At 42.4% G+C, this 26,560-nt stretch overlaps 1 protein-coding gene across 1 annotated transcript; it reads left to right on the plus strand.

Annotated features, from left to right (window-relative positions):
- Window positions 1–2,612: 2,612 nt before the first annotated feature.
- On the plus strand, window positions 2,613–15,327 carry LOC127542344 (synaptonemal complex central element protein 1-like). Its single transcript, XM_051967835.1, has 11 exons — window positions 2,613–2,782; window positions 10,552–10,611; window positions 12,123–12,170; window positions 12,501–12,555; window positions 13,084–13,173; window positions 13,281–13,344; window positions 13,789–13,855; window positions 14,163–14,298; window positions 14,393–14,482; window positions 14,784–14,886; window positions 15,133–15,327. Exons 1-11 carry the CDS (start codon window positions 2,641–2,643, stop codon window positions 15,244–15,246), a joined length of 969 nt encoding a protein of 322 aa, XP_051823795.1. The 5' UTR covers window positions 2,613–2,640; the 3' UTR covers window positions 15,247–15,327.
- Window positions 15,328–26,560: the final 11,233 nt, after the last annotated feature.

Consider the following 26,560-nt stretch of genomic DNA (forward strand, 5'->3'; position numbering starts at 1 on the left):
TTAATATTAAAAACTCAATATATTTTGAAAATTCAGGACTAGTTAACCTGTACTATTAGTAAATCCAATTTAAAAAGACTTGCAGAAAAAATATAGCATTGTAAAGTACTACAAAATGAGAAATTATGTATATATCTCCTTTAGTGGAAATGAGTTTGGGAAACAAATTCTAAAAATTAAAATTTTTTTCTTTTTCAAGAAAATACAAAAGTTTGTGGTAGCCCTTTTTGTAGTGGCTAGAAATTGGAAATTGAGTGGATGCCCATCAATTGGAGAATGGCTGAATAACTTATGTTTGAATGTAATGGAATATTATTCTGTAAGAAACGATCAGCAGGATGATTTCAGAAAGGCCTTCAGAGACTTACATGAAGTGATGCTGAGTGAGATGAGCAGAACTAGGAGATCATTGTACATAGTAACAGATTATATGATGATTGATTGTGATGGACATGGTTCTATTCAGCAATGAGATGACTAATGTGATGACTGCGTATTTAAAATCAGCTGGAGTCAGGAATTCAGATTAAGGGGAAAATCTTCCATCTTTATTCTTAGTAGAAATGAAGGATTGTGATAGCAATATGGGCAGTTGTGACAAGATGCCAGGCAGCAGTCTCTCCTTCCCCTTCCTTTTCCACTACCCTGCCTCCACCCACCAAAATCATCATTTCCTATGCAACACATCAGAACTTGCACAAAGAGTAGACGGGGGCCATTCTTTCTCCAAGCATATATATTAATAGAATATGGTCCAATTACTATTAGGCTCATGTGCTTGCGACCTCAGTGCATTAACCACAGCCTCAGCCCATTACAGACTAAGACCAGTTTCAAAGATCTTGTTCAAAGAGAGATCTGAATTCAGTGAGAGGATTGTAGGAACTGAGTGTATATCATAACATAGCATTTTCACTTTTTGTTTGCTTGAATTTTGTTTTATTTCTCAATTTTTTCTCCTTCTTGACCTTTTTTTTGTGTAGTAAGATAATTTTCTAAATATATATGCACATATTGGATTAACATATATTTTTAACATGTTTAACATATTACTTGCCATCTAGGGAAGAAAAGGGGGAAGAGGAAAAATTGGAACACCTCTGTTTTGTAATGGCTAATGTGGAATAATTATTCATGTATATGTATTGAAAATTAAAAAGCTTTAATAAAAATAAAAGAAACATGTAGCACCATCCAAGTCCCTGCACCTTTCTGTGGAACAGCCACATCTTCAGTTAATTGCTCACATAAGAATTCAACCTATGACACATGGCCCAGAAACATAGAAATGCAGCACTTGTTGCACACTCTGCTGATGGTCCCTTATGGACAAAGCTTGCCTTTTTATTATCATTTTGCCTTGACAAAGAATTGAGTTTTTCCCTAAAATTCTTTTCCTACGTGACCCTGACTGATTTTGACCCATTCTAATCAATATATATACATATATATATATATATATATATATATATATATATATATATATATATATATATATGTATATATATATATATAAAGAGAGAGAGAGAGAGAGAGAGAGAGAGAGAGAGAGTAGGAATTTATTATTTCCATAATTATCAAGATGATTTGCATAAGGAATATTTTAATTTCTATTTCTCAGAGTTGTTTTCTGATTGGGAAGTCAGAAACTGAGTTTTATTCTGACAATGACAATCTTATACTGTGCTTGTGTAAAAGCCCATCAAATCCTGGTTCTGTAATCTGAGAAATACTTAAAATATGAAACAATCTAAAAATTATCCATTTGTATGTTTTTAAAGGAAATCAATCAAACTCTGGAAATGATTTTTATATTTGTGTATAAAAACTCCATCTTGCCTGTATAATTCGATGGGCGTGTGCTTGTACGTTCGGGGGCAAGGCGGTAACCATGGAGTCTTCCTCGAGCGTTGGGAAAGACGGAGACGGTTGTTGTAGTAAAGGTGAGTCTTTCTCTCCCCTCCCGTCCTCTGTGCTTTTTATTTAAGGTTTCACTTTGCACTCAAATGCCGCATTTCATCAAGCTTTTAAAACAATTCAACTTTCCGACCTCCATTTTCCCACCCAAGACGGAGCCGCCGCTGGGACAGAAATAAAGTCCCAGAAACCCCGACTTTGCCTTGAAATGCATTGGAGATTCCCGGGTTTTCAAACGGCCCCCCAGTAACCTTTTCCTTTACCCCTCTTGTTAAATGAGGAACCAAAGGCCTACCTGTTGGTCACGTGCAGCCGCTGCCCTCCCAACGGCCATTTCAACCTGTCCTTGCAAAGCGCGCCAAGCCCCTAGAAATCCCACGTTAACTTGATTTTCCCCCCTTTTAATATAACAGACACATTCAGAAATTTAGAAGAACTTGCCTGACATGGAGACATACCCAAAATAAAACCGGCGGCCCGCCCTAACCCCGGACAGCGCGCGCCTCCGTAGGCAAAATCTTGCGTTCTGCACGGACACCACGACCCCCTCAATGCATCTCCAAAGCTGCATCCCCCCAACTGTGCCTCCCTTGGAACTAGCTTCTCTGACCTTCCCCATGTTCGAAGGGGGTGGGGGTGGGGGAGAGCTCTCTGAAGTGCGGTTTTAACCCACCTCCCGTTTCTAAGGAAACACTATCAGGCCAGTCCTCTACCTAAAATCCGATGAAAAGCCCTGGGGGGAAGCGTTTCCCAGAAATGACCACATACAGTCCTTTTACCTTCTTTTCCCTTTCCTTCACAGCACAGACCAGAAGTCCCAAGAAAGAAGAAGAATTGCTGTTGACAGTGAAAAGGCTGAAGCAAGGTAATGTCTTAGAAGCTTGATTAAAAACACTGCTGCTAGCTGTATAACCTCGGGAACAGAGGGGGTGAAGAGAAGACAGCAGTCACTTACTAAGTGCTTTACCCGTTTGGTTCACCTAACAGCTGTGGGAAGTAGGCCTTTTACCCTGGAGGACCCAGAGACAGAGAGGTCAGAGAGTTTCCTGATCCTGGGCCTGCAATTCTGTCCACACCATCCCATGCTTCAAGGCTTTTCCCTTACTGCCACCCACCTCAAACTCACTGTGTCCATTTGAAGATGGTGTATTTTTAGGCCAAATGGGGAGTATCCTCTTTTGTCCTCTGACTATATTAACTTAAGCACTCATTACAATTCTTCCTTAATCTCAGAAACTTCACCAATAAGATGTTACCTGACAGCCAGCAATATTTGTAGTGTCAGTATTTGTGGTGTAATTTGTGGTCAAATAAATTGGGACATAATAGTTTAATTCTTATCCTTTCTACTTGGACTATTCCTAAGGCCAGGTAACCTTGATAGCATTAAATCCCTCCTAGGAGTTATACTGTATCACTTTCCCCTTCCTATCCCATTCCCTCCCCACCCCAAGCAGGGAGGGACTGGGACCCAAATTCATCTGGGATAAAGGAACAAAAGTCTCATTTTCTGGAGCTACTTCAGGCTGGTAAGGAGTGTAGAACTGTTCCTGCCCTAGTGAGGTCCAGACTAAGGAGGGGAGATGCAAAACTTAAAGAGATTGGCAGTGGAATGAAGCTACAAGACAGAACCCTAACACAATCACCAGTACTACAGGTGAGAAGATAGTCCAATATCAATCAGATTTCAGAGAATATTCTAAGTTGTTCCAAATATCCAATTCAGAGGCCTGTGCTTTTTCAGCCTCCACCCACCACAAAGGTGGACAATGGAATGAATGTGTCTCTGGGTCCCTTCTGAGTCTGTCTCAGTCCCAGTTTATATGGTAGGTGTGAATCTTGTAGAACTATATTAAGTACTGAACTAGTGAATTATTAATCCCCATGCTAAACTAGATAACCATTGTCTTATCAATTCCACTGAGTTAGCACCTTGTAAGAATCCTTGTTTTAAATACAGAGTTCAGGCCCATAACACTGTATGATCCTTTTCACTTTGTGCCTAAGAGGTCAGTATCTCAAACCTTTGAAGATTTCCATATATCATGTCCTCTGTATTTCCTGGGGTAACAGTCTGGAGGTGAACTTCTATGAATTTGGGTAAATGTTCATTGACCTATTCAAAAAGGGTATTCCAGATGTCACCAAACTATATGATGCCAATGTCAGAAGTTATTCAAAAGGGAAAGCAGGTTTAATGTTTTCTCAGAGTACAATGTGGATTCTGAATGGACCTAAAGGGAGGTTCTATAACCAATCACCAGAACCAATTTAATAAATTCTTGCTTGAGGGTGTGGCTCATTTTCTCCTCTTTTCCAGAAGATTAAGAGTGCTAGGCAGAGTGAAAATGATACGTAATCTGAAGTGTATCTTGTGTAGTATTTGCATGTGTCTGTGTGTGGCCTGTGTGTCTCTGTGGTGTATGTATGTAGTATGTGTATGTAGTGTCTTGTGTGGTTGTGTATATGTGATCTGTGTGTACATATGGTATGTGTGTCTTCTATCTTGTGTGTGTGGGTGATGTGTCTTGTGTGATTGTGTATGTAATTTGCATTGTGTTGTGTGTTACATGTGGTTTATCTTATATCTCTTGTGTGTGTATGTTATTTGTGACTTACATATGGTATGGTGTGTCTTATGTGTTGTGTGTGTGCCTTGTATCTTGTATGGTCTCTGTTTGTGGTGTGGGGTATGTGTATAACTTGTATCTTGTGTGTTGTGTGTTTCATTTGTCTTGTGTGGTGTGTGTGGTTGTGTGTGACATATCTTGCATCGTCTGTGTGTGATTTGTATCTTTTGTGGTGTCTGTGTGGTCTCTGTGTGTGTGATGTCTGTGTGTGTCTTATGTATATGTGTGTGTGATATGTGTAACTTGTATCTTGTGTGGTCTGTGTGTGTCATTTATGTATTTGTGTGTGTGGTGTGTCTTGTGTGTTTGGTGTGGTATCAGATATCTTGTATAGTCTGTGTGTGTGTCATTTGTGTGATTTCTGTGTGTGTCTTATATCTTGTGTGTGGGGTGTGTGTGTGTGTGTGTGTGTGTGTGTGTGTGTGTGTGTGTGTGTGTGTGACTATGAGGTCCGTGTATGTATGACTTGTATCTTGTATGGTCTATGTCTGTCACTTGTGTGACTCTGTGTGTGGTGTGTCCTGTGTGTATGTTGTGTCTTATATTTTGTATGGTCTTTGTGTGTGTTTTGTATCTTCTGTGGTCTCTGTGTCTTATATCTTGTATGGTCTGTGTGTGTTTCATTTGTGTGGTCTGTGTGTGTGTGTGTTATATGTTGTGCGGTGTGTATGTGTAACTTGTGTGGTCTGTGTGCATATAACTTGTATCTTGTAAGGCCTCTGTGTGTCACGTGTGTGTGGTGTGTCTTGTATCTTGTGTATGTGTGTGTCATTTGTGTGGTCTGTGTGTATCTTGTATGTTGTGTGGTGTGTTTGTGTGTCACTGTGTGCTCTGTGTATGTATGACTTGTATCTTGTGTGGTCTGTGTGTGTGTGTTATTTGTGTGGTCTGTGTGTGTCTTGAATGTTGTGTGGTGTGTACATATGTAACTTGTGTGGTCTGTGTATAACTTGTGTGGTCTGTGCATGTGTGGCTTGTATCTTGTGTGGTCTGTGTGTGTCATTTGTGTGGTCTGTATGTGTGACATCATGTGTGGTCTGTGTGTGACATATCTTGTGTGGCTATGCATGTCTGTATGTGTGTGGTCTCATGTGTGGTCTGTGTGTGGTGTGTGTGTGTGTGTGTGTGTGTGTGTGTGTGTGTGTGTGTGTGTGTGTGTGTGCGCGCGCGCCACATGAAAGTTCACAATTTATTCTTTCCCTACCCCTAAAGCTCTGCTGAGGACAAGAAGTTTGGCCCTCTGAGCCAAGGTCCCACTTGGACTGGAGGATGCTATGGAGGCTTCCAGTAGAAACCAGTGGGCCCAGTAGGAGACCATTCTCCTGCTGGTTGTCCAAAGTCATGTCCCTCCAGTCAGGCTGACTTGAGTAGAAGGAAGCCAAAGCTTCCTCACAGTAGTGAATGAGGTGAGCCCACCAAATGCATGAGTGGCGTAGTTGAGAGTGTAACACTCTCAGAGTCAGATAGAGAGCCTGAGACCTGGGAAACTTCCCACTAGCAAGCCACTGATGATCTTTGGCTTCGAGGATGCTCTGAACCTAGTGGGGAGGTAAGACATCCTAGGGTGCATCTTGAAAGGACTGAGTTGGCCACTGCTCTCAGCAGGGGTCCACCCTGAAGACACTGAGTCAACTTGCTTTGAGAAGAAGCTTTATAGTCCCAGAGCATCATGGCAGCAGCCAGAAAAGCCTCCTGGTTGGCTGCAGATCAGGGTTGGATGAGGCTGCTAATGAAAAGTGCCTCTTCTGCTAAGAGACTGACTCTTATAGAGGCAAAGTTCTATTAAGGAAATGAAGGCTGACAAAAGAGGGCCTTCTCAGTGGTTAGGGTCCTAGCAGCTGCTTTAGACCTTCTGCAAAATCCTGTGAGGGAAATTGTCCTTTAAAAGGGGTCTTAAAGCTTCAGATTTAAAAAAAAACAGAGTTCTAAGGCCTAGATGCTTAGCAGTATCCGGCCCAGATCTCCCATTTGGAATTAACAACATTTTTTTTTAATTTTTATTTAATAATTACTTTATATTGACAGAATCCATGCCAGGGTAATTTTTTTTTTGACAACATTATCCTTTGCACTCCTTTCTGTTCCAATTTTTTCCCCCTCCCTCCCTCCACCCCTCCCCTAGATGGCAAGCAGTCCTTTATATATTGGATATGTTGCAGTATATTCTAGATACAATATATGTTTGCAGAACCGAACAGTTCTCTTGTTGCACAGGGAGAATTGGATTCAGAAGGTATAAATAACCCGGGAAGAAAAACAAAAATGCAGATAGTTCACATTCGTTTCCCAGTGTTCTTTCTTTGGGTGTAGCTGCTTTTGTCCGTCTTTTATCAATTGAAACTCAGGTCTCTTTGTCAAAGAAATCCACTTCCATCAAAATATGTCCTCATACAATATCGTTGTCGAAGTGTATAATGATCTCCTGGTTCTGCTCATCTCACTTAGCATCAGTCCATGTAGGTCTCTCCAAGCCTCTCTGTATTCATCCTGATGGTCATTCCTTACAGAGCAATAATATTCCATAACATTCATATACCACAATTTACCCAGCCATTCTCCAATTGATGGGCATCCATTCAGTTTCCAGTTTCTAGCCACTACAAACAGGGCTGCCACAAACATTTTGGCACATACAGGTCCCTTTCCCTTCTTTAGTATTTCTTTGGGATATAAGCCCAATAGAAACACTGCTGGATCAAAGGGGATGCACAATTTGATAATTTTTTGGGCATAGGAATTAACAACATTCCAAAGGAGGGCCTTTTGACAAAGATTTTTAATTGAATTAAAGAGTCTGGCATCCCCAGAAGATAACTTATCTGGGGTGGCAAGATTCCAAAAGGTATCCCAGATCAAATGGGAACACAGTTTTAGAATGATAATCTTAAAGGGAACTGATCCCTCCCCTTCAATACCACCAATAATAGAGCAGATCTCACATAGAGGTCATGATCTCACAAGATATTCTCAGGACTACTGATTAGGACTGCATAAGTCGATAAAGTGGGATATTGATACTCTCTCCCCATAGGAATGGACAGGAAAGGGGCCATCCAGGAAGGGCAGTCTCGGCTTTCAGTTCCCTTCTTTAAATTTTATCAGAAAGATCCTGCAGTTCTGTCTTAATTGAGGATCCTGGGACAAAGTCACAAAGAGTTACATATAAGGAGTACTTGCTTTCTCTATAACAAAACAAATCAAGCTGCAAGATAGCTATAGTTAATAGAACCATTATCGGGTCACTTTTCCTGATCCACCCAGACATATTGACACTAGTATTACAAAAAGAAAATAAGTGTTTTGACTCTTTTTATTTTTTTAAGACACAGCCTCAGGGGAAATCCTTGCACAAATTTCTTTCCCTTAAAATTTCTATTTCTACAGTATCTCACCTCCTCCAAGGTATGGCAAATAAATGTTCCTCAGTCAAGGAGGGGGCTGTACCAAAAACTGCAAGAAATCCCCAGTCAAGGAAAGTATGGAGCATAAAATTTCACTTGACAATTACAAGAACCCTTCCTGGATTCTTGGGGATATCCCAGTTTTGCATGTAGTAGAAAAAGGGTTTACCTCAACTCAAAAAAAAAAAAATTGAGGGTCATTGTCTGGGCTATTAAACTTTGAAACCAAAGGCACCCCAGCAATGCTATAGTCCTCAGATTAGTATCACAGATATAGCAAAAGAATTCTCAAGCTCACATTGTCTCCAAATTAAGGGGCAAAGATTGGGGACAGACTTTTAACCACTAAACAAAGGTTCATAAAGGTAAAGAGAGAAGGAAAAAGAGAGTCATTTAAATTGCTTGTGTTGGAGAGTGTCCAATTAGGAGATTAAGTTTAGGGAAACCTGTATCACACAGTGTAGGCAACATCATGTAGGATGGATTAGAAATGGAAGTCCAGAACAGAGCTGAGCAAAAATATAGATAATGATGTCTCTGAAGAGTTAACCATCCTTTCCTGGAAGGTCTTTGGTGAAAGGCATTATTCCACTAACTAGAGTAAGCTATTCCAATCAATGCCTCAAGAACAAAACCAAATAGCTTTGAGCCTGATTCCCTCCCTGCCCCTGTTCTTCAGGCCACCCTCCATTGCATGCAGCGCCTTCTGCATCACTTACTTGAACGCAGCCATCATAGGCTTCTCTAATAAAGCTTTTCTTTGGCTCTCATCAGGGTGCTTGCCACTCACCAACACTGCCATTAATTAGTAAGCTCATGTTCTCCTGGACACTGAACAAGTTAAAAAGTATCCTGAGCGAACTTAGGGTTAGGGTTAGATTCTTTCTTCTCTGGTCCTTTCTGTCCCTGACATGTTATCCTGGAAACACCAAACCTTCCTACTCTCTTTGCTTATTTTTCCTGACGTGGCACACAAACCGCACCGATCTGCAAATTGGCCACCTTTCTAATTTTCTGTTCCGATTTTTTTTTTTTTTCCCCTCCCTCCCTCCACCCCCTCCCCTAGATGGCAAGCAGTCCTTTATATGTTGGATATGTTGCAGTATATCCTAGATACAATATATGTTTGCAGAACCGAACAGTTCTCTTGTTGCGTAGGGAGAATTGGATTCAGAAGGTATAAATAATCCGGGAAGAGAAACAAAAATGCAGATAGTTCACATTCGTTTCCCAGTGTTCTTTCTTTGGGTGTAGCTGCTTTTGTCCGTCATTTATCAATTGAAACTCAGGTCTCTTTGTCAAAGAAATCCACTTCCATCAAAATATGTCCTCATACAATATCGTTGTCGAAGTGTAACACCTTTCTAATTTTCTTGGCTCTTGCCTACATGCCTGGAACTCATTTCCTTCTTACTACTGCCTCATAAAATCTCTTACTTTCTTTGCAAGCTCAGCTCAGCTGTCGCCTTCTCCGTGAAAACTTGTTTATAGCATCTGCCCAACACAACGTAAGCTTCTTGAGGGCTTTTTTCTTTATGTTCCTAGTGCCTGGCAAATGTCATTGTATGATGATGGCTTGACTGACTGATTTTGCTGTGGAAGGGAACCCAGGGTCTCAGAGGGCTCTGCCAGTGAAACACAAAAGCCCGTGGAGATAGGCAGGCTCTACTAACCCAGGCAGACTTTTGAAGCCTTGGGCCTGGTAATGGATCATGGCTCACTTGCCCGGGGCCTGGTAATGGATCATGGCTCACTTGCCCGGGGCCTGGTAATGGATCATGGCTCACTTGCCCAGGAACTGATCTCAGAAAGCCTCATCAGCATTTTTAGGCCATGGTAATTTAGTGACTAGTCACCAAATTGTAGAGGATTGAGATCTGTTAAGGAGGTGATCAAGATAATCTGTGCTCAGCTGGTCAAAGATTTTTAAAAGCTTGATCAGAGTTTTAATTCTTGCTTTAATTGTTCCCATAAAGTGATGGAATATTTCTTGCTCTATAAGAAATGATGAATAGGGGGTAGATTTCAGAAAAGCCCGAAAGACTTCCATCACCTGATGCTGAGGGAAGCAAGCAGAACCAGGAGAAAATTGTATTCAGGAGCACAGCAGCGGCAGTGAGATTGCATGATGATCATCTATGATGGACTCTTCTCAGCAATACAGGGATGCCATCTGCATCGAGAGAGGGAACTATGGAGACTGAATGCAGATCAAAGCATGCAATTTCCATATTTTTCTTTTCCTTTTTCTCATGTTTTTTTTCTTTTGTTCTATGTTTTCTCCCAATATGACTCACATGGGAAAAATGAATGTACTTTGTATAGTCTAAAAATGGAAACGTATATGAACTTATAAAAGCTATGTATAAGAACTGTATATATATGTATAAAGACCTATATATGAAACTATAAGAAAATATATAAGAACTTTAAAATCTATGGCTAATACATATAAAGTTATCATATACTAGAACTAATAATATAATTAAATATGTAAAAACTAAATATAAAAAAAACTGTATAAAATATTTAAGAACTGACTAAAATATATAGGGACCAAAATAATTGTTTCTGACTAACCTTGCATTCTTACATGTCCACAGAAGGAAACCTAGAGCCTAGGATTGAAAACATGATCAGCAGAATTACTGAACTACGGCAGGGTGAGCCAATGCTTTGAGAAACTCCCCAAGCTTGGTGTAGAGAGCTATCTCACTGGTCTTGGCATTTCTTTGTACCTATTTGATATTCATTTCCCTGAATAACACTTCACAATGTGGACAAGGCTCAGAGGCTTGGGTTGGTCAAGGAAGGATTGTAATGGTGTTTCTGCTTTTCATATTCCTCCAACTTAAAATAAGTGAGGAAGGGAAAACAAGTGGGAAAAACCATTTGCAAATGAATGTAGGTGCTACAGCTTCAAGCAACCCTTTTATCTCCAGATCTTTCTATCCTAAAGACATCCAATTTTATCTAAGTGGGTCCACTTTCCATACTTGCATTCACAGGAGCCAGTGAAATCTTTGAAACCTTGAAATTCCTGCTTAGTTCAACAAACCCCTTTGGGCAGATAGTGTGTGGGAGGGTTGTGCTGGGTAGTGCAGTGAGATAGAAAAGACACAAATATCCAACGCCACAAAGATATGCACTTAGACTGAGAAGTGGAAACCATTTTTGTTCTAATATATAAATTTACATATATATACATACATATGCACACACATATATATATACATACACACATATGTATATATAAATATAGAATATAATATATGTATATATTCATAATACATAATTACTATTGGGTTTAAGGTCCTAGCCCATAAACCTAAGCTATGTTGCCAGGTTGCAGTGCTCAAAACTTTAGGCAGAACACCTGCATGGAAGGCATATTAATCAATTTTTTTGTCTAGATATTTCTGCTTCATTTCTTACCTTGTCTTATTCACTCAGACTGAGACTTTGTTATGAACCTTACCTTAAAAGGGCCATGGTTTTCCATGGTGCAGGCACTGAACAGACAAATGCAAAGACTGACTAATCGCTACCCTCAAAGAGCTTAGGTTCTGTTGGGGAAAACAGTAGGCACACATATTAAGTAGAGGTGGAGTGAATATCAAGTGAATGAGTACACAGGTTGTTAAATGGGAGGTGACTATGGAGGGAGGCCTCAATTGGGGGTCAGGAAGGACGTCAAACAATGGTGGTGCTTGCAGAAAGAGGAATTCTGTGAGGTGGAGAGAAGGAAGGACTCAATATTTGAGTCCTGAGGCTTGACCATTGCAAAGATAGGGAGATGAAGTCATATGTCCCGGATGAACGATGCAGGGGGGACTAGTTGCAGTGGATTGTGGAGCTCCGTGGGTCATGAAATATTAGAAAGGTAGGTTGGGGGCAAATGGCGAAGGGCTTTAAAAGCCAAAAAGGGATTTATTTTTGATTGACTTTGATTTTGCTTCTGGGCCCCAATTTGTTATGTGCCAAGCCGGGGCCTCTGAGCTCACAACCCTGGAAACCACTGGGATTCCACTGAGTAGGGTGGAAGGCCGCAAACAGATCCTGTGCTTACGGAGAATTATTTTGGCAACCCCGCCAGCTTGCTGAAGGCCGTGCGGACAAAGACTGGAGCAGGACCGAAAGGTAAAGCTGACCATCTGATTTCTGTCCCTTGCAGTGAGCTTGGAGGAGGCACAGGTGAAAGAAGTCCTGAGCAAGAAGCAAGGTATCGACCAAGCAACAAGCCTTTATTCAGCACCTTCTGTGCCAGGGAGGGCGGGTTCAAATGGAAGGAATGTAATGATCTTGACTCTCAAGGAGCTCACAGTTGTAGTGGGGAAGGCAGTAGATATATAATGTGACTCAAGATTAAGGGTAGAGAGAACCAGTTCAAATAAAGGCCCAAAGTTGCTGAACCTAGGGTGGTTTGAGAGGGGAGGGACTAATGGTGGGGGGCCTCCAGGATGGTCAAGTACCTCCAAAATGGCAGGGCGCTTGCGAACACGGTTTGTGTGCCATTTAAGTCCACTGCTGGCTCTGTGACCTTCCGTTCTAGAAACTCTGAGGACCCTTTCCCTGCACTGCCAGGAAAAAGAAACTGAGGCTCTCAGGTCAGTGGCCCCTTGTCTCACTCGTTCCCTTTAATCTCAACCTTAGCCCTCAGATCATTTCTAGATCCCAGGCCATCAAATTTAATCTGTGGCCTTAAATTGGTATTAACACGTGTGTCTGGCCCCAGAGTTGTTTCGAAGCCAGAATTGTCTGTCCTTGGCCTTCACTGGTGCGGGTGAGGGTAAGGCCACCAGCATGTAAGGCCTTCCGGGGCATTAGCAGGCTCCATGCTGAGGGACCCAGATGCAAAAGCATCCAGTGCCCCAGGCGCTTTCTTGATCCAGCTCACAGGATCCTGGAGCCTGAGGGCCCAACCGACTGTGGTTCCTCTGTCGTTTGAGGCACCATGCAGCAGGAGGGTTGGGAAGGGGCACAAATTTCCAGGCGAAACAGAATTGCTCCCCCCCCCCCACTGGCCTCTGCCTGCACAGAACATCAATAGCGGAAGGGGTTCTTAAGGGTTGCCCGAGAGGGGTCAGGGTTACTGGCTTCTGAGGTTCCCTCTTCCCCCAACCTCCATTTTCCAGGCAGCTGGCAATGACTAGGAGATGCAAGAAGAGGATAACCGAGCTCAGCTCTAAAATCCAGGAAGAAAGACTCAAGAAAAGGAATCAAATGTAAGCCCTTGTTCCAGCTCTTGGTCAGTGCTGGAAGGCTTCTGGGCTGGAGGGCGAGCCTCTAATGGCACCGACTCTGACCAGCCCTGTGCTGTCTTCTGTCTTAGGATGGAGTTTGGCCAGCAACTAGAGGGAATGATGGAGAAGCACAAGGCCCTCTGGGAATTCCACGTGAGGGGGAAACCCCTGGTTGGGATCAAAGGAACCTGGTTATTGTCGGGGAGCATAAGATCCGGGGACTCCTTGAATAGAGGGACCCACCTGTTCGGAGGGGGCAGTGAAAGGGTCACAGGGCTTGGAAGAGGAGGTGAAGTGGAAGAGTATTTGGGGACAGGACATGGGACCAGGCTGTTAAGGAGTTGTGTTTAACCTGGAGGGGGGCAGCCGTGGTTTTGAGAAGGCTTCGAGAAAGCTGCATTTGTGATCTCAGTGGATCAAGTGGATTCAGGTAGATGGCCACCTGTTGTCGATGTAAAAGAGATGCTGCTCAGGAATAGGTTAGGAACTCTTCTCGCGGACTTTTGGTGAACTCCCCAAGGGAGGCCTGAGGGCAGACAGGACTGGAGAGGGAGGGATCTCGGACCACTGCAGGCTTCCATTTCTTCCTTCTTTCAGAGGGCAGACAGACTGTCCCAGGAAATGCGCGTCATCAGCCGCCACAAGGAGCAGCTGCTGATGGAGGGTGAGGAACCCTGTGGGGGGAGGGGAAGGGGCCCTGTGGGGGGGGAAGCAGAGGGTGGAAGTGAGGAGGGAAAGGTGAGTAACGCCCCTTTGGGGAGAAAACCGAGCCTCCCCATTCCTTGGACTTCCTCCTAGGTTCCCTTAAAGATAACCTGCCTCCCCCTGAAGGGGGAGAGGGGCATTTGCCCCAGGTGGAGCCCAAGACTGCAGTCTCCACCTGTACACAGTCCTCAGGAAGGGGGACCGGGCAGGGACGAGGAAATCCCGGGTGAGAGCGCGGTTAATGTCGTTTGTACTCCTGTGACCAGAGAGGCGCAGTCAGGAGAAGCCTGGCAGCATCCAGGCCCAGCTGGGCGCGTTGAGCGGGCCTGAGGGCGGGGCCGAAGCCCCAGCTGCCAGCGGTGTGGATGCCTTCCTGCGCAGTGCCGAGGCTGCTGCGGCCGTGTGAGTCTCTGTTGGGTGCGGGGCAGGGCGCAGGGGGTGGGGGCCGCTAAGCTGGGCAGCTTGAGGGCTGCTCATTCCAGGCAACCTCTCTTAGGCAACTGCTTGAAGAAGAGAACAAGAAAGCCACAGAATTCCTGGAGGCAGCTGCTCTACGCTATCGCCAGCTGCAGCAGAAATACCAGAGGTGAACCCCAAAGCCCCTCCAGAGGGGGTGGGGAACCACTTGGTTAGCTATCTCTCTTCCCCCGAATCTCATTAGTCTCTCGCTGTTGGTGTGCGCGCGTGCACCAGCGCATTGCGGGGTGTTTCTCTCTGTGTCTGTCCCCTTGGCCTTGCTGACTTTTCCCTCCCGTTTCTCTTTCTCCAGCTCGCCTTCCCTTCTCTCTTCTCTTCGATCCTTCTCTGGGTTTTTCCCTTTCTCTGTGCCCCTCTCCTTGGCGCAGCCCTCCCTAACTTGGGCTCTCCAATTGTGGCTCCTGGCACAGGATGAAGAAGCAGCTGGAAGCTGTTGGCCACAGCGGCATGGGAGGGTCTCAGGAGAGAAGCCCAGAGGGGGCTGCTGGAGGGGAAAGCAGCCTTGTTACCGAGGTGAGTGAGGAGGGGTAAACATGAAAATCTCCCTGGCCATGGGAGAGTTCAAAGAAAAAGAATCAAGGGCCCTTGGGAGACAGACATGAGCAAATGGAAAAGGAGATGTGGAAGAGAGACGCCAGCAGTGAGGAGGTTAAGGAAAGGCAGAAGTAGAGAGAGGTGTGTGTGGGGGGGGTATCCCTGTTTGCTGGCTCGTGGTCCTTCTTTACCCTTTTCTGCCTCTCCCCATCTTCCCCCTCCCAGGCTGTCATGGAGATTCCCCAAAAAGATCAGCAAGCCAAGCCTGGCATTGGCCACCCCGCTGGCTCATCCCAGAGAGAGGTTCACGGGGAATCGGAGCGCCCGTCACCTCAGTGAGACGAAGCTTTGTCTGCACCGCGCTGGAGACCCTTTGCCTTGTAGCTTGGCCTCCCTGAATAAAGAATTCCTCCCTCTCTGCTCCTGGCTCTGGCTGTGCGTTTGTTCTTGGGCAGAGCTTTAGGCCCGTCCATCAGCTAAGCATCTAGTCGGTGCCGGGCCCTGGGCTGGTGTTGGGATAAACGGCAGAAGGGAAACCTTCCTGTCCTCAAGAAGACTGCCCTCCAGACCAGAAGACAAGGTGGACATGGACGGGTAGGGATGAACCCGACCCGCGGTGATTGTCGTGAAGGAGGGCCTTCAGCCAAGGAGGGGTCCCAGCGCAGTACGGGGCAGTGGCGCTTGGGCCTCAAATCAAAGAGAGGTTTTACAAGAGAGAGGAGAGGAGAGAGTCCGTGCGAGTATAAAGTTAACCTGGCTGCACTTGACCGTGTGTGGAGGGAAGGGCAAAGTGCGCATGTCGGACTGGCGAGGTGAACTGAGGCGCAGAGAGTCTGGAGAGCAAGTGGGCATTTGCATTTGGCGCTGCTGGCAGCAGGGAAACGCTGGAACTCACTAAGAAAAGGAAGGAACTTCCCAGGACCCTGACCAGCCCCACTGGTCCAAAGCAACTCCAGAGGGCCAGTGATGAAAGTGGAGACCTTCTGGGACAGACGTGCCGAAGGGCATCCAGACATACATCATCCCTCGATCCACAGCCACCTACCGGTACCTAGAACTAGATGTACCCTCACACAGGCAGACACGGAGCCTGGGGCTGTACACACATTCCCATGCCTGCAGAGGCTCATAGAGCAGCGTGGGCGCGCTTTTAGAAATGCCTCGTGGGGCACTCCGGTGTACTTGGTTCTACAGGTTTGTGAGAAGGCTTCAGTTTTTCATACTGATTTATCATTTGGGGGGAGTAGGTCACGAGAGAGAAAATGGAATGGAAAAAATTAAATGAAAAAAAGAAACATGCCTCTCTCTCCCCCTGGGTACCCCGCCAGCCATTTGCCCTGATGATGAAATTGGCGGTCCTTCTTAAGAAGCTGTCACTCGAGCTGTGGTCACACCGCAGGAAACCACTGGGGGGGGGGGCAAGCAGGCCTCACGCCCATCACCAAGTGCAGGGAGCCGCCTACTCCCAGCCTATGAAGACTTTCCTTGGTAGAACGTGCGGGGAGAACACTTTGTTCCCGTGACCAAGGCAGCTGACGCTGGCCGGGTGGGGTGCTTGGAACTCGGTCAGTCCCATAGGATGCCACAGTCGTGCGCCGCGTCCCAGGCCATCAGCCACTGGTCCAGACTTAGGTCTCGTCTCTGGACTTCAGGGAGAGTGAGGCTGGAAACTTGGCAAAACTCTGCTTTGCTTAAATCTGATTCCTGCACGAGTTAAGGCCTTCATGATGTCATTGGGTCTCTTCTAAAATGAAGGATGAACACCAACTGATACAGTCAATAGAGAATCAAGTCGACATCCCCTCCTGCTCCAGTCCCATAAGGAAGTCGTGGCCTGCCAAAAATAAATTTCGAAAACACCACAACCCTGGAAATATCTCAGTGCCACGTAGTACTAGTGATAGGGGCATATAAAATGGTCTTCCTAAGAAAAGGATGTCACAAACTGTAGGCAAAGCTTTCTGTCAACAGTAACAAGTCACAGAACGGCACCATGTCAACCAGGGCAAGGAAGAGAAGAAACCGAAAACTTTTAAGTGGCTTGACGCAGACTTAGAGGGAAACCGAAAGGTATACCAAAATGTGCTGTTCTCTTCTTTTTTATAATATAATGGTTCTCCCTGGGAGCAGGTTTCTTGGGGAGGTTTTCTGGAGGCAGCCTTAGTATCAGTTCAGATCAATAACCACCCCAAATGCAGCCAGGGGTTAAAGTTCCATGGTGTAAAAAACCGTCTCAACATCCACACATAGATCTTTTCCAGGAATCAGTGGCCACAGTTAAGAGTCACAGAAATGAAAAACAAACAACAGATGAATGGAAAGAGAAAGTATGAAATGCCATCATGACAAAAGCAACTGGAGGCAGTTTAAGAGGCCTGCCAAAAGGTACTGGAAGAAAACACAAAAGTATATATAACACCCCAGAGGGGAACTCACGAAAGCTAACAAACAAAATAGGAAGTGAGGTAGAGAGAGACAGGGGACAGAGGGAGGGATAATGGATGATTGACAGTGAATGCATGGGTAGATACATTTTTAAAAATAGAGTTGAAGATAGAGATAAATGGATGAAGAGACTTTTTTTTAAAATTTTTATTTAATAATTACTTTATATTGACAGAATCCATGCCAGGGTAATTTTTTTTTTTTTTTTACAACATTATCCTTTGCACTCGTTTCTGTTCCGATTTTTTCCCCCTCCCTCCCTCCACCCCCTCCCCTAGATGGCAAGCAGTCCTTTATATGTTGCATATGTTGCAGTATATCCTAGATACAATATATGTTTGCAGAAATGAACAGTTCTCTTGTTGCGTAGGGAGAATTGGATTCAGAAGGTATAAATAACCCGGGAAGAAAAACAAAAATGCAGATAGTTCACATTCGTTTCCCAGTGTTCTTTCTTTGGGTGTAGCTGCTTTTGTCCGTCATTTATCAATTGAAACTCAGGTCTCTTTGTCAAAGAAATCCACTTCCATCAAAATATGTCCTCATACAATATCGTTGTCGAAATGTATAATGATCTCCTGGTTCTGCTCATTTCACTTAGCATCAGTTCATGTAAGTCTCGCCAGTCCTCTCTGTCTTCATCCTGCTGGTCATTTCTTACAGAACAATAATATTCCATAACATTCATATACCACAATTTACCCAGCCATTCTCCAATTGATGGGCATCCATTCATTTTCCAGTTTCTAGCCACTACAAACAGGGCTGCTACAAACATTTTGGCACATACAGGTCCCTTTCCCTTCTTTAGTATTTCTTTGGGGTATAAGCCCAATAGAAACACTGCTGGATCAAAGGGTATGCACAATTTGATAATTTTTTGGGCATAATTCCAGATTGCTCTCCAGAATGGCTGGATTCGTTCACAACTCCACCAACAATGCATTAGTGTCCCCGTTTTCCCGCATCCCCTCCAACATTCATCATTATTTTTTCCTGTCATCTTAGCCAATCTGACAGGTGTGTAGTGGTATCTCAGAGTTGTCTTAATTTGCATTTCTCTGATCAATAATGATTTGGAACACTTGAAGAGACTTTATAATGCAACATTAATACATAAAGAAATGCATAAAAATAGTTCGATGCATGGATGGATGGATAGATGGATGGAAAGATGGTAAAAGGTTCGAGAGACAGAGGAGATATAGCTGTATAGACAGCTGTACTGTCCACCACCATTGTTGCCATTGAGTTGTTTCGACTTCATGACCTCATGGACTACACACACTATGCCAGCCTCTTCTGAAGATGTCTAAGTTCTTGTTTCCTGTTTTCGTGATACCTTCTTTTCATCTCCCTCCCTTCCCCTTTCCTATCAGTCTTTCCCAATATTGGGGCCTCTTCCAATGACTCCCATCATTCCGTGGGGTCAAAATATTGGCTTAAGTGGCTTAAGTATTTGACCTATCCAGCGAATAGCCTGAAGTTACACAAACATATGTAGAATAATGGTTGGAAAGATAGTGAAAAGAAAGCCAGAGACTCAGAAGAATGTGTTGAGACAGGGAAAAGAGAGGGAGATGTGATGTGCACTGAGTTATTGAGAGAGAAAAAGAGGAGACTGAAACAGACTGAAAACAAGAAGACAGCGGAAGAGTGAAAACTGGGAATAAGCTGCTTCAAGCTTCTTGTGGCTTACCCCATATCTGAGTTTTTATTAAAAAACAGACAAAAACAAAAGCAGTTATGGGGGACTTGGTAGCTTCCTGACACGAGGTCAGGCAGGGGAGGCAAGTTGGATCATCCACAAACATGAAAAGGGTAGGTCCCTTAGGAGTGTGGGACAATTGAAAATCTTGCTTTAGTTGGTTAGAAAGTTCCAGGACCCCCAAGGCCAAGGGTACTATTTTCCTTTAAAGGTGGTGTCATCAAAAACTGGTGGAAGGGGATGCCATGAAAAAAACCCTGAGAGATAGTTTGCAACTTATTAATTAGGCTACTCGATAATTAACAAATTGATGGTGAGTGGGTTTTCTTCAGAACCAAAGGTGCCAAGAGAGACTTTGATAAGATGGTCCCTTGACAAGAAAAACTCAGCCCCAATTGATAGCCTTTTAATGGGCTCAGGCATCTGGAGCTTGATCATGAGAATCAGCAGTCTCAAGGTATCAGGGTAGGGAAAGTCTCTCTGGCTAGTTTCTAATGGTAGAGGTGGAGGACAGGCGTGATCTACCCCAGGAAAAGGACTCACCCAAACTAGATTCTGAGTGTTTTATAAAAACAGGATTAGAGTTAGGGGAAACAGTGAGCTTTGCTGTAATTCTCCCATGTTCACTTCCAGACACAAAAAAGTGTCACAAGACAGGTAGTGGCAGGGTAGAACCAGCAAGGACACGGGCTGACGCTGCCTGTTAGCCCAAGAAACTTGGAGGCTCTGGGTTTTGTCTATAACATCTGTCATAGTTTATAACTTGGGGTTTCTTTCACAAGGGACTCAATAGATTCCTTTTTCTTTTTTCTAAATAGTTTTTACTTATTCAAATGTAATGTTTAAGCTCTTTAAGCAGTGTGAAGTGGGGAAGGAGTCCATGGCTTTCAGGTGATCCAAAGATTTTAAAATTACCTTTCCTCAAACTTCCTTCCCATTCCTTCCCCCCAAGATGGTTGTTTTTCATAGAAGATTCATTTTCTTCTGATTTTTGCATTTTTTTGACTTTTCTCCATATTTTTTATGATTTTGCTTTAACAGTGTGTAGTTCATTTGGATTTTTAGGGTATTTCTTACTTGAGGAATAGTCTCCCCCAATTTTTTTTTTGTTTCTTGTGCCAAGCAGCTTTTTATATTTCCAGTTTGATTTTTTCCAAAGTTCCCTTTTCTTTTCCAGATTTTCCCTCTAGTGCTCTTATATAATGTTTAAAAATTATTTGGGTCTCACTTTAAATCTTTCCTTTCACATTTCCCCAAGAATTGTAGTTTTATGTTGTTCACAAGCTCTGTTTTATTCTATGGCTTTGCTTGTAGATGTCTTCAAGTCATTTTCTTCTTCTGGGTTCAAGACATGAACATGCCTATTTGCCCAAGGGCTTAGATGTCATTTGAGAACACAGCTTCTTCTGGGTTGTAATCAATAGGGTTGTGAAACATATGGCAAAAGTACCAAATATTTGGTCAAGATTTAATTTCTTGGTAAAAATGTTGGACCCCTAAGTAAGCTGGGCACAAGAAAAACAGCCCTGAACTCATGACAACCCAGGACCTTTACTCCCTTCTTACCATTAAGTGCAAAACCTGACACTTGATTTCGCTTAATTCCCTCTTTTCTGGTTTCCTTAGTTTGAAAAACATAGATTTTTTGACAGAACTAAAAATTAAAAGCTGCAAGGTGCTAAATAAGGAAATAGGCTGGCTGAAAGATTGGCTTGTGTTACTCTCTGGCTGGTGAGCCCAGCTCTTTCTTTCCTTGGGGCCATGCCATTTCAGGAGAGCCTATAATGGCAGGCTGATAAGCTCCCCTCTAGAACTCTGAAGAACTCTAACATCAAAAATAAGCACACCCATCTCATTAGTATGCAAATACATGGTAAAATCATACACACATATACATATACAAGAATTATTTTAAAATAAAATAAATTTATATGCAAAAGCATTTTTTACATTCATTTTTAAGCCTCTGGTTATTTTCTCCTAATCTTCCTGAGCCATTGAGAATGCAAACAATTTGATTGTAGATTATTCATGTGTAGTCATGAAAAAACATTTCCATAATTGTTATGTTGGAAGAAAAACCACAAATCTCCCCAAAAAATTTCCTGAAAAAAATCAAAAGGTATGTTTTGTAATGCTAGAGAAACCAAGGCAAGACAGAGATTAGGTTTTAATATTTTAATAGTGGAGAATTTAGTCAAAGCTAGCTGGCTGAATTGGATTCTTTTCTCAAAGCAGTCAGTGCCAAGCAATTAATTCCAGAGACTTTTATAGGGCTCCAGCTATCAGGGAAACCAAGGTGGGGGCAAGGAGGACCAAGACACTAGGTAAGCTATAATTTAGCCCTGACAGGCTGGGGGGTCAAGAAGGGCAGGAGCAGAAGACAGAGAGTCTGGGGTAGGAAAGAATGAGTACTACCCAGGCATTTGAGGTAAGCCACCTGGATTTTCATGACTCCAGGTCCATGGAATGTGAGAGTGGCCAGAGCTTAATGGAGTAAGGAAAGGGGAGGGGGAGTGGATGGCCATAATAATTTTATTCAGGGTATAGCATAATAATTCATAATAAAACAGAGACCCAACAATTTAGGGAAACTGAGGCATTACATTCCACACTCTCTCTAGTGGGTATTCAAGTCCTTGAATTATTTTGAAAGTTCTTAGCACCTTGATTTTGATTGACTACCTGGAACACATAAGTCAAAATAAAATTAGAAAGGATGCAAGGAGCTTTAGCAAGGACAAGTCTATACTTGATAACCCATGTTTGTTAACAGTTTAGGGAGACCTCCCCTTTGCAAGAATGGCATGTCAGGTCCTTTGGAGCACTATCTCAGTCAGAGTATCCAGTTTGAGATAGATAATTCAATATGAGTTAGGTCTGCAATCATTTGTGCTCTTAACCCAGTATTTGCTTGTAGAGGGAGTAACCGTGCTCAAGGTAATTGTGCTAGCCCTTCTAAGGACATTGCACAGCTGTCAGAGAAAACCCAAATGGCTCTGTCTGTCCTCATCCAGAGGAGCAGGCAAGCAAGGAAATACTGGAACTACGATATAGAAAAGAGCAGGATTACTGAACAGAGTGTGGGAGTATGCACATTTTATCTCACCAAATCATGAAACATCAGGGATCCAATATCAAATTGAAATGTCTTTCAAGGATGCTGAAATACTAATTAAGGAACTGGGGTTACAGGACAATAGAAATAGATCATAAAGATTCAGGGAGGTAGTCACAAGACAGGTGCCTGTACTTGGAGATTAAAAGGGTGATTTCTGGTTGCTCTCAAGAACAGGTGATCAGAAACTGGTCCCAGAAACTGAGTTTAATAGCATTTGCATTCTTTCTGTTGTTCTTAGCTTATGTTTTTGTTTTTCTTCTCATTATTTTTACTTTCTTTCTAAGTCTGAGTTTTTTTGTGCAACAAGAGAACTATATAAACATATATGTATATATACATATATTTTATTTAACATATACTTTAATATGTTTAACATGTAGGGGACTGCCTCCAATCTAGGGGACAGAATGAAGGTAAAGAGGAGAAAAGTTGGAACAGAATTGTTTGCAAGGATCAATGTTGAAAAATTACCCATGCATCTGTTTTGTCAATAAAAAGCTATAATAATAATAATAAAAAAAAAGAAATTGAGTCTACTAGGGCAATTCCAACAGAATAAGGGGGCTCAAAGTTAAAACAGAGCCAGCAATCACAGTCCAGCCATGATTTAAATAATAAACCAAGTAGGGAATAAAAATGAAAAAAAGATTGCTGGGAAGGGTTCAAATTTGAGTTGAGGGGTTAGGAGTAAAGGCAGAAATGCCTGGAGAACCTGTTGCTTGAAGTTTAACTTTTGCCAAAGCTACTTCGCATCTCTTCCCTGGCTGCTGTCCTGTCAATCTAACCCTTAGGGAGCTGTTTGATGAAGTTTTCCTTTCCATTCTTTCCAGTGCTTTAGGGAAAATCCACCAGCCTTCTTGATCCCTTATCTCTTAAACCCCATTTTTATTTTATCACAGGATTCATCAAGGGGACGTTAAGCAACCACTTCACATATAAATTCTAAAAGTGAATCAAATTTCTTACACATACATTATTATACATATATTAGTACAATAGGGATTTTCTACCCTGGAACTTATCCAAAGATAACACAATGTTCTAATAAAGAACATTGTGTTCAATGAAATAATGCAGATAATACTATAAGCGCCCTTTTCAGGAACAGTTACCCAAACTTTAAGTCAGTCGTACCTATTTGATAACTCTAAAGGGAGTTGTGAGATGGAGCTAGCCAAAGTGTGAAATGGTTTCATTGATAGTCTTTTTTGGGGTGTTTAGCTTTAAAATTTAGGTTATAGAATGCACTAAGAAGTGGAGTGGGGTGGGAAAGGGCCTTCCTGATGGGTTTCTATAGTAACAGAACATTTTTATTGGCCATTTTTGGAGGAGGGAATCTTGTTGGAGGAGTTGGGCCCCCTACTGGGCTACTCTGGAAACAAGACCTCTCTGCACTGAAGGGGAAAGGGGGGAGCTACTAGATTGAGCAGCAATTGGATCAAGGTCTGGTACCTTATTCTGGAGATGCCATAGCTAAGGTGTTATCACATGACTAGGAGAGGTTGCAATCTCAGAGTAAAATTACCCAAGGCTAGAACTCTGTCTGAACCCTACTGTGAGTTCTGTTTATTTCTCCTCCTCTTTTTCCTTTTCTTCCAGATTCACCACCTCTTCCTTCTCATTCTTTTCTTCCTGCTTCCTCTACCATGTCCAATTCTAGCACCACTATCATGATCACCTCTACTATTTTACATTTTACAACTGTTACTGCTATGAGCATTTGTTTCTCTTTCACCCACTGACATAGCCTTGCTTTGATGGGACATAGGAATTTTGAGGTTAAAAAACAATTTTTTTCATATGTTTGCAATGGTGCAGAGACAGTAAATTTAATATGAATTGTAAAAACTCTTTAGTAGTATTTCAGTGGCACTGGGTAAATGGGTATTTTGTTTTTCTACTTATGTTCTTTTTCATTTTTTTTCAGTTGTGTTTTTTAAGTGACAGTTCTGCTTTGGTCTTTTGGAGTTCCAAATTTGAACATCTGCTGTGAGGTTTATTTATTCCTCCTCCTTCTTATCTTCCTCCTGCTTTTCAACTTTATCCTCCTTCTCCTCTTCTTCTTTCACCAATATTATGACCACAACTGTTCAGGCACCAAAATGTGGTGATTTTCTTCTTTTAAATATAATATATAAAATGATGGTTCTCTCTGGAGGAAAAGGTTTTTCGAGGAAGGAATCTTTACAAACTGCTAACTCATTAGAGTTGATAGATTATTGATCTGATCTTACAAGATGTTTTGGGCCAGAACCTGAAACAAGGTACTAAGTAGAACTAATTAATACAGTGCTTGTGTTTACACCTTTATTCATTGGAGTTCACAAGTATGGGAGATTCACAAAGTAAACTTTGTAACTTTGTGAATTCACACCTCCCTTGAAGCTCTTAGGGCCAAAGAGCACTATGGGAGAAAACCCATAATCTCTCTTTCTCGTATCCCACAATTCCTCTCTCTCATATATAAGATACAGAGGCTCTCGGACAGATTTCACAGGAATTACATGAAGAATGGAACTGGCTGGAGGCTGAAGGACAGAACCTTTGGACTTGGAGACATTCGGAGGGAGCTCTTGGAACCGAGCAGAGAGAGAGGCCTCTAAGAATCTAACTATCCAGGCCCAAGGAAAGAGACAAGACTTGGAAGGAGAAATAAACATTTGCATTTTTACCATTTGCCTGCATTTTGGGGTAATTATTGATCTGAACTGATACTAAGGCTGCCTCCAGAAAACCTTCTTCGAGAAACCTTCCCCTCCAGAGAGAACCATCATCTTATATATTATATTTAAAAGAAGAAAATCACCACACACCACCACTACCATCATTACTGCTATGTAGATGGACTTTAAGTAAACTTTGAAAAAAGGCATTTTATGGCAAAAAACAACATTTTACTTCTTTGCCAAGGTAGAGGGGCAGAAAATTCAATATGAAATGTAAAAAGGTGTAAAATTGTCACATTACTAATATTTGAGTTGCCAACTATATTTTTTCATTTGTCTCATTGTCTTCCTTTGTAGAATAAGGATGACAAGGAAATGAAAAACTGCCCTAGGAGATTGACTATGTGTAATCAGTCATTTGATTGCTTTGATACTAGAAAACTAGTAATTTAGATAGCGTTGTCAGTTTTTTTATATTATTATATGAGATTCATTTATTGATTTTTTCAATTTTATGGATCTAATTATTTTGTTGGAAGAAAGTTTTATATTGTTTTTCTCCACTTCCATCTTGTACTGGGGGTACACTATATTAATGCAAATCTGAATCCTCCTTTTTATTAGATCTTGAGGATGAGATTTCTCCCCAGAGAGCCCTAGTGAATAGATGGAGACAATATTTTAGCTGTCTTCTTTTTTATTATCCTGAAAGTTATTTGTGTGTATCACCACCCTCATGAGAAAGAACAAAGAAGAAATTTGTCATTCAAGGAGAGAACAAGTCTCCCCTTAGTTCCCCCTACAGTGGACTTTAACAGGTGTGCACCATCTGGGGAGAATTCTAGACCCTCAGGGAAATGGGTAGAGATGGGTTGGGGGACTTCCCTGCTCACTGGAAACAGAGAAATGAAATTATATTTCCATTTTTAACGTTCCTGTTTGATGACATTAATGGTAGAAAGACAAGTCATAGAGGATCTTGCTGAGAGAAAGCAGTAAAACCAGAAAACTTTGGAAAAATTTCTTCAGTAGATATAAGATTTTTTTAAATTTAATTTTATTTAATAATAACTTTATATTGACAGAATCCATGCCAGGGTAATTTTTTTTTTTACAGCATTATCCCTTGCATTCGTTTCTGTTCCGATTTTTCCCCTCTCTCCCTTCACCCCCTCCCCTAGATGGCAAGCAGTCCTATACATGTTAGATATGTTGCAGTATATCCTAGATACAATATATGTTTGCAGAACCGAACAGTTCTCTTGTTGCACAGGGAGAATTGAATTCAGAAGGTATAAATAACCTGGGAAGAAAAACAAAAATGCAAACAGTTCACCCTCATTTCCCAGTGTTCTTTCTTTGGGTGTAGCTGCTTCTGTCCATCCTTGATCAATTGAAACTAAATTAGCTCTCTTTATCGAAGAGATCCACTTCCATCAGAATACATCCTCAAACAGTATCGTTGTTGAGGTATATCATGATCTCCTGGTTCTGCTCATTTCATTTAGCATCAGTTCATGTAAGTCTCGCCAGTCCTCTCTGTATTCATCCTGCTGGTCATTCCTTACAGAACAATAATATTCCATAACATTCATAACATAACCACAATTTACCCAGCCATTCTCCAATTGATGGGCATCCATTCATTTTCCAGCTTCTAGCCACTACAAACAGGGCTGCCACAAACATTTTATCATATACATGTCCCTTTCC

The sequence above is a fragment of the Antechinus flavipes genome, chromosome X (assembly GCF_016432865.1).
Source record: "Antechinus flavipes isolate AdamAnt ecotype Samford, QLD, Australia chromosome X, AdamAnt_v2, whole genome shotgun sequence".
NCBI classification, from domain to species: Eukaryota; Metazoa; Chordata; class Mammalia; order Dasyuromorphia; family Dasyuridae; genus Antechinus; species Antechinus flavipes.

Coding starts and splice junctions, on each gene's coding strand:
- LOC127542344 (XM_051967835.1), top strand. CDS start 2,641: ATGAAAAGCCCTGGGGGGAAGCGTTTCCCAGAAATGACCACATACAGT. Junction 13,345..13,788: donor AGGCCCTCTGGGAATTCCAC/GTGAGGGGGAAA, acceptor TCCTTCTTTCAG/AGGGCAGACAGACTGTCCCA. Junction 14,299..14,392: donor GCCGAGGCTGCTGCGGCCGT/GTGAGTCTCTGT, acceptor AACCTCTCTTAG/GCAACTGCTTGAAGAAGAGA.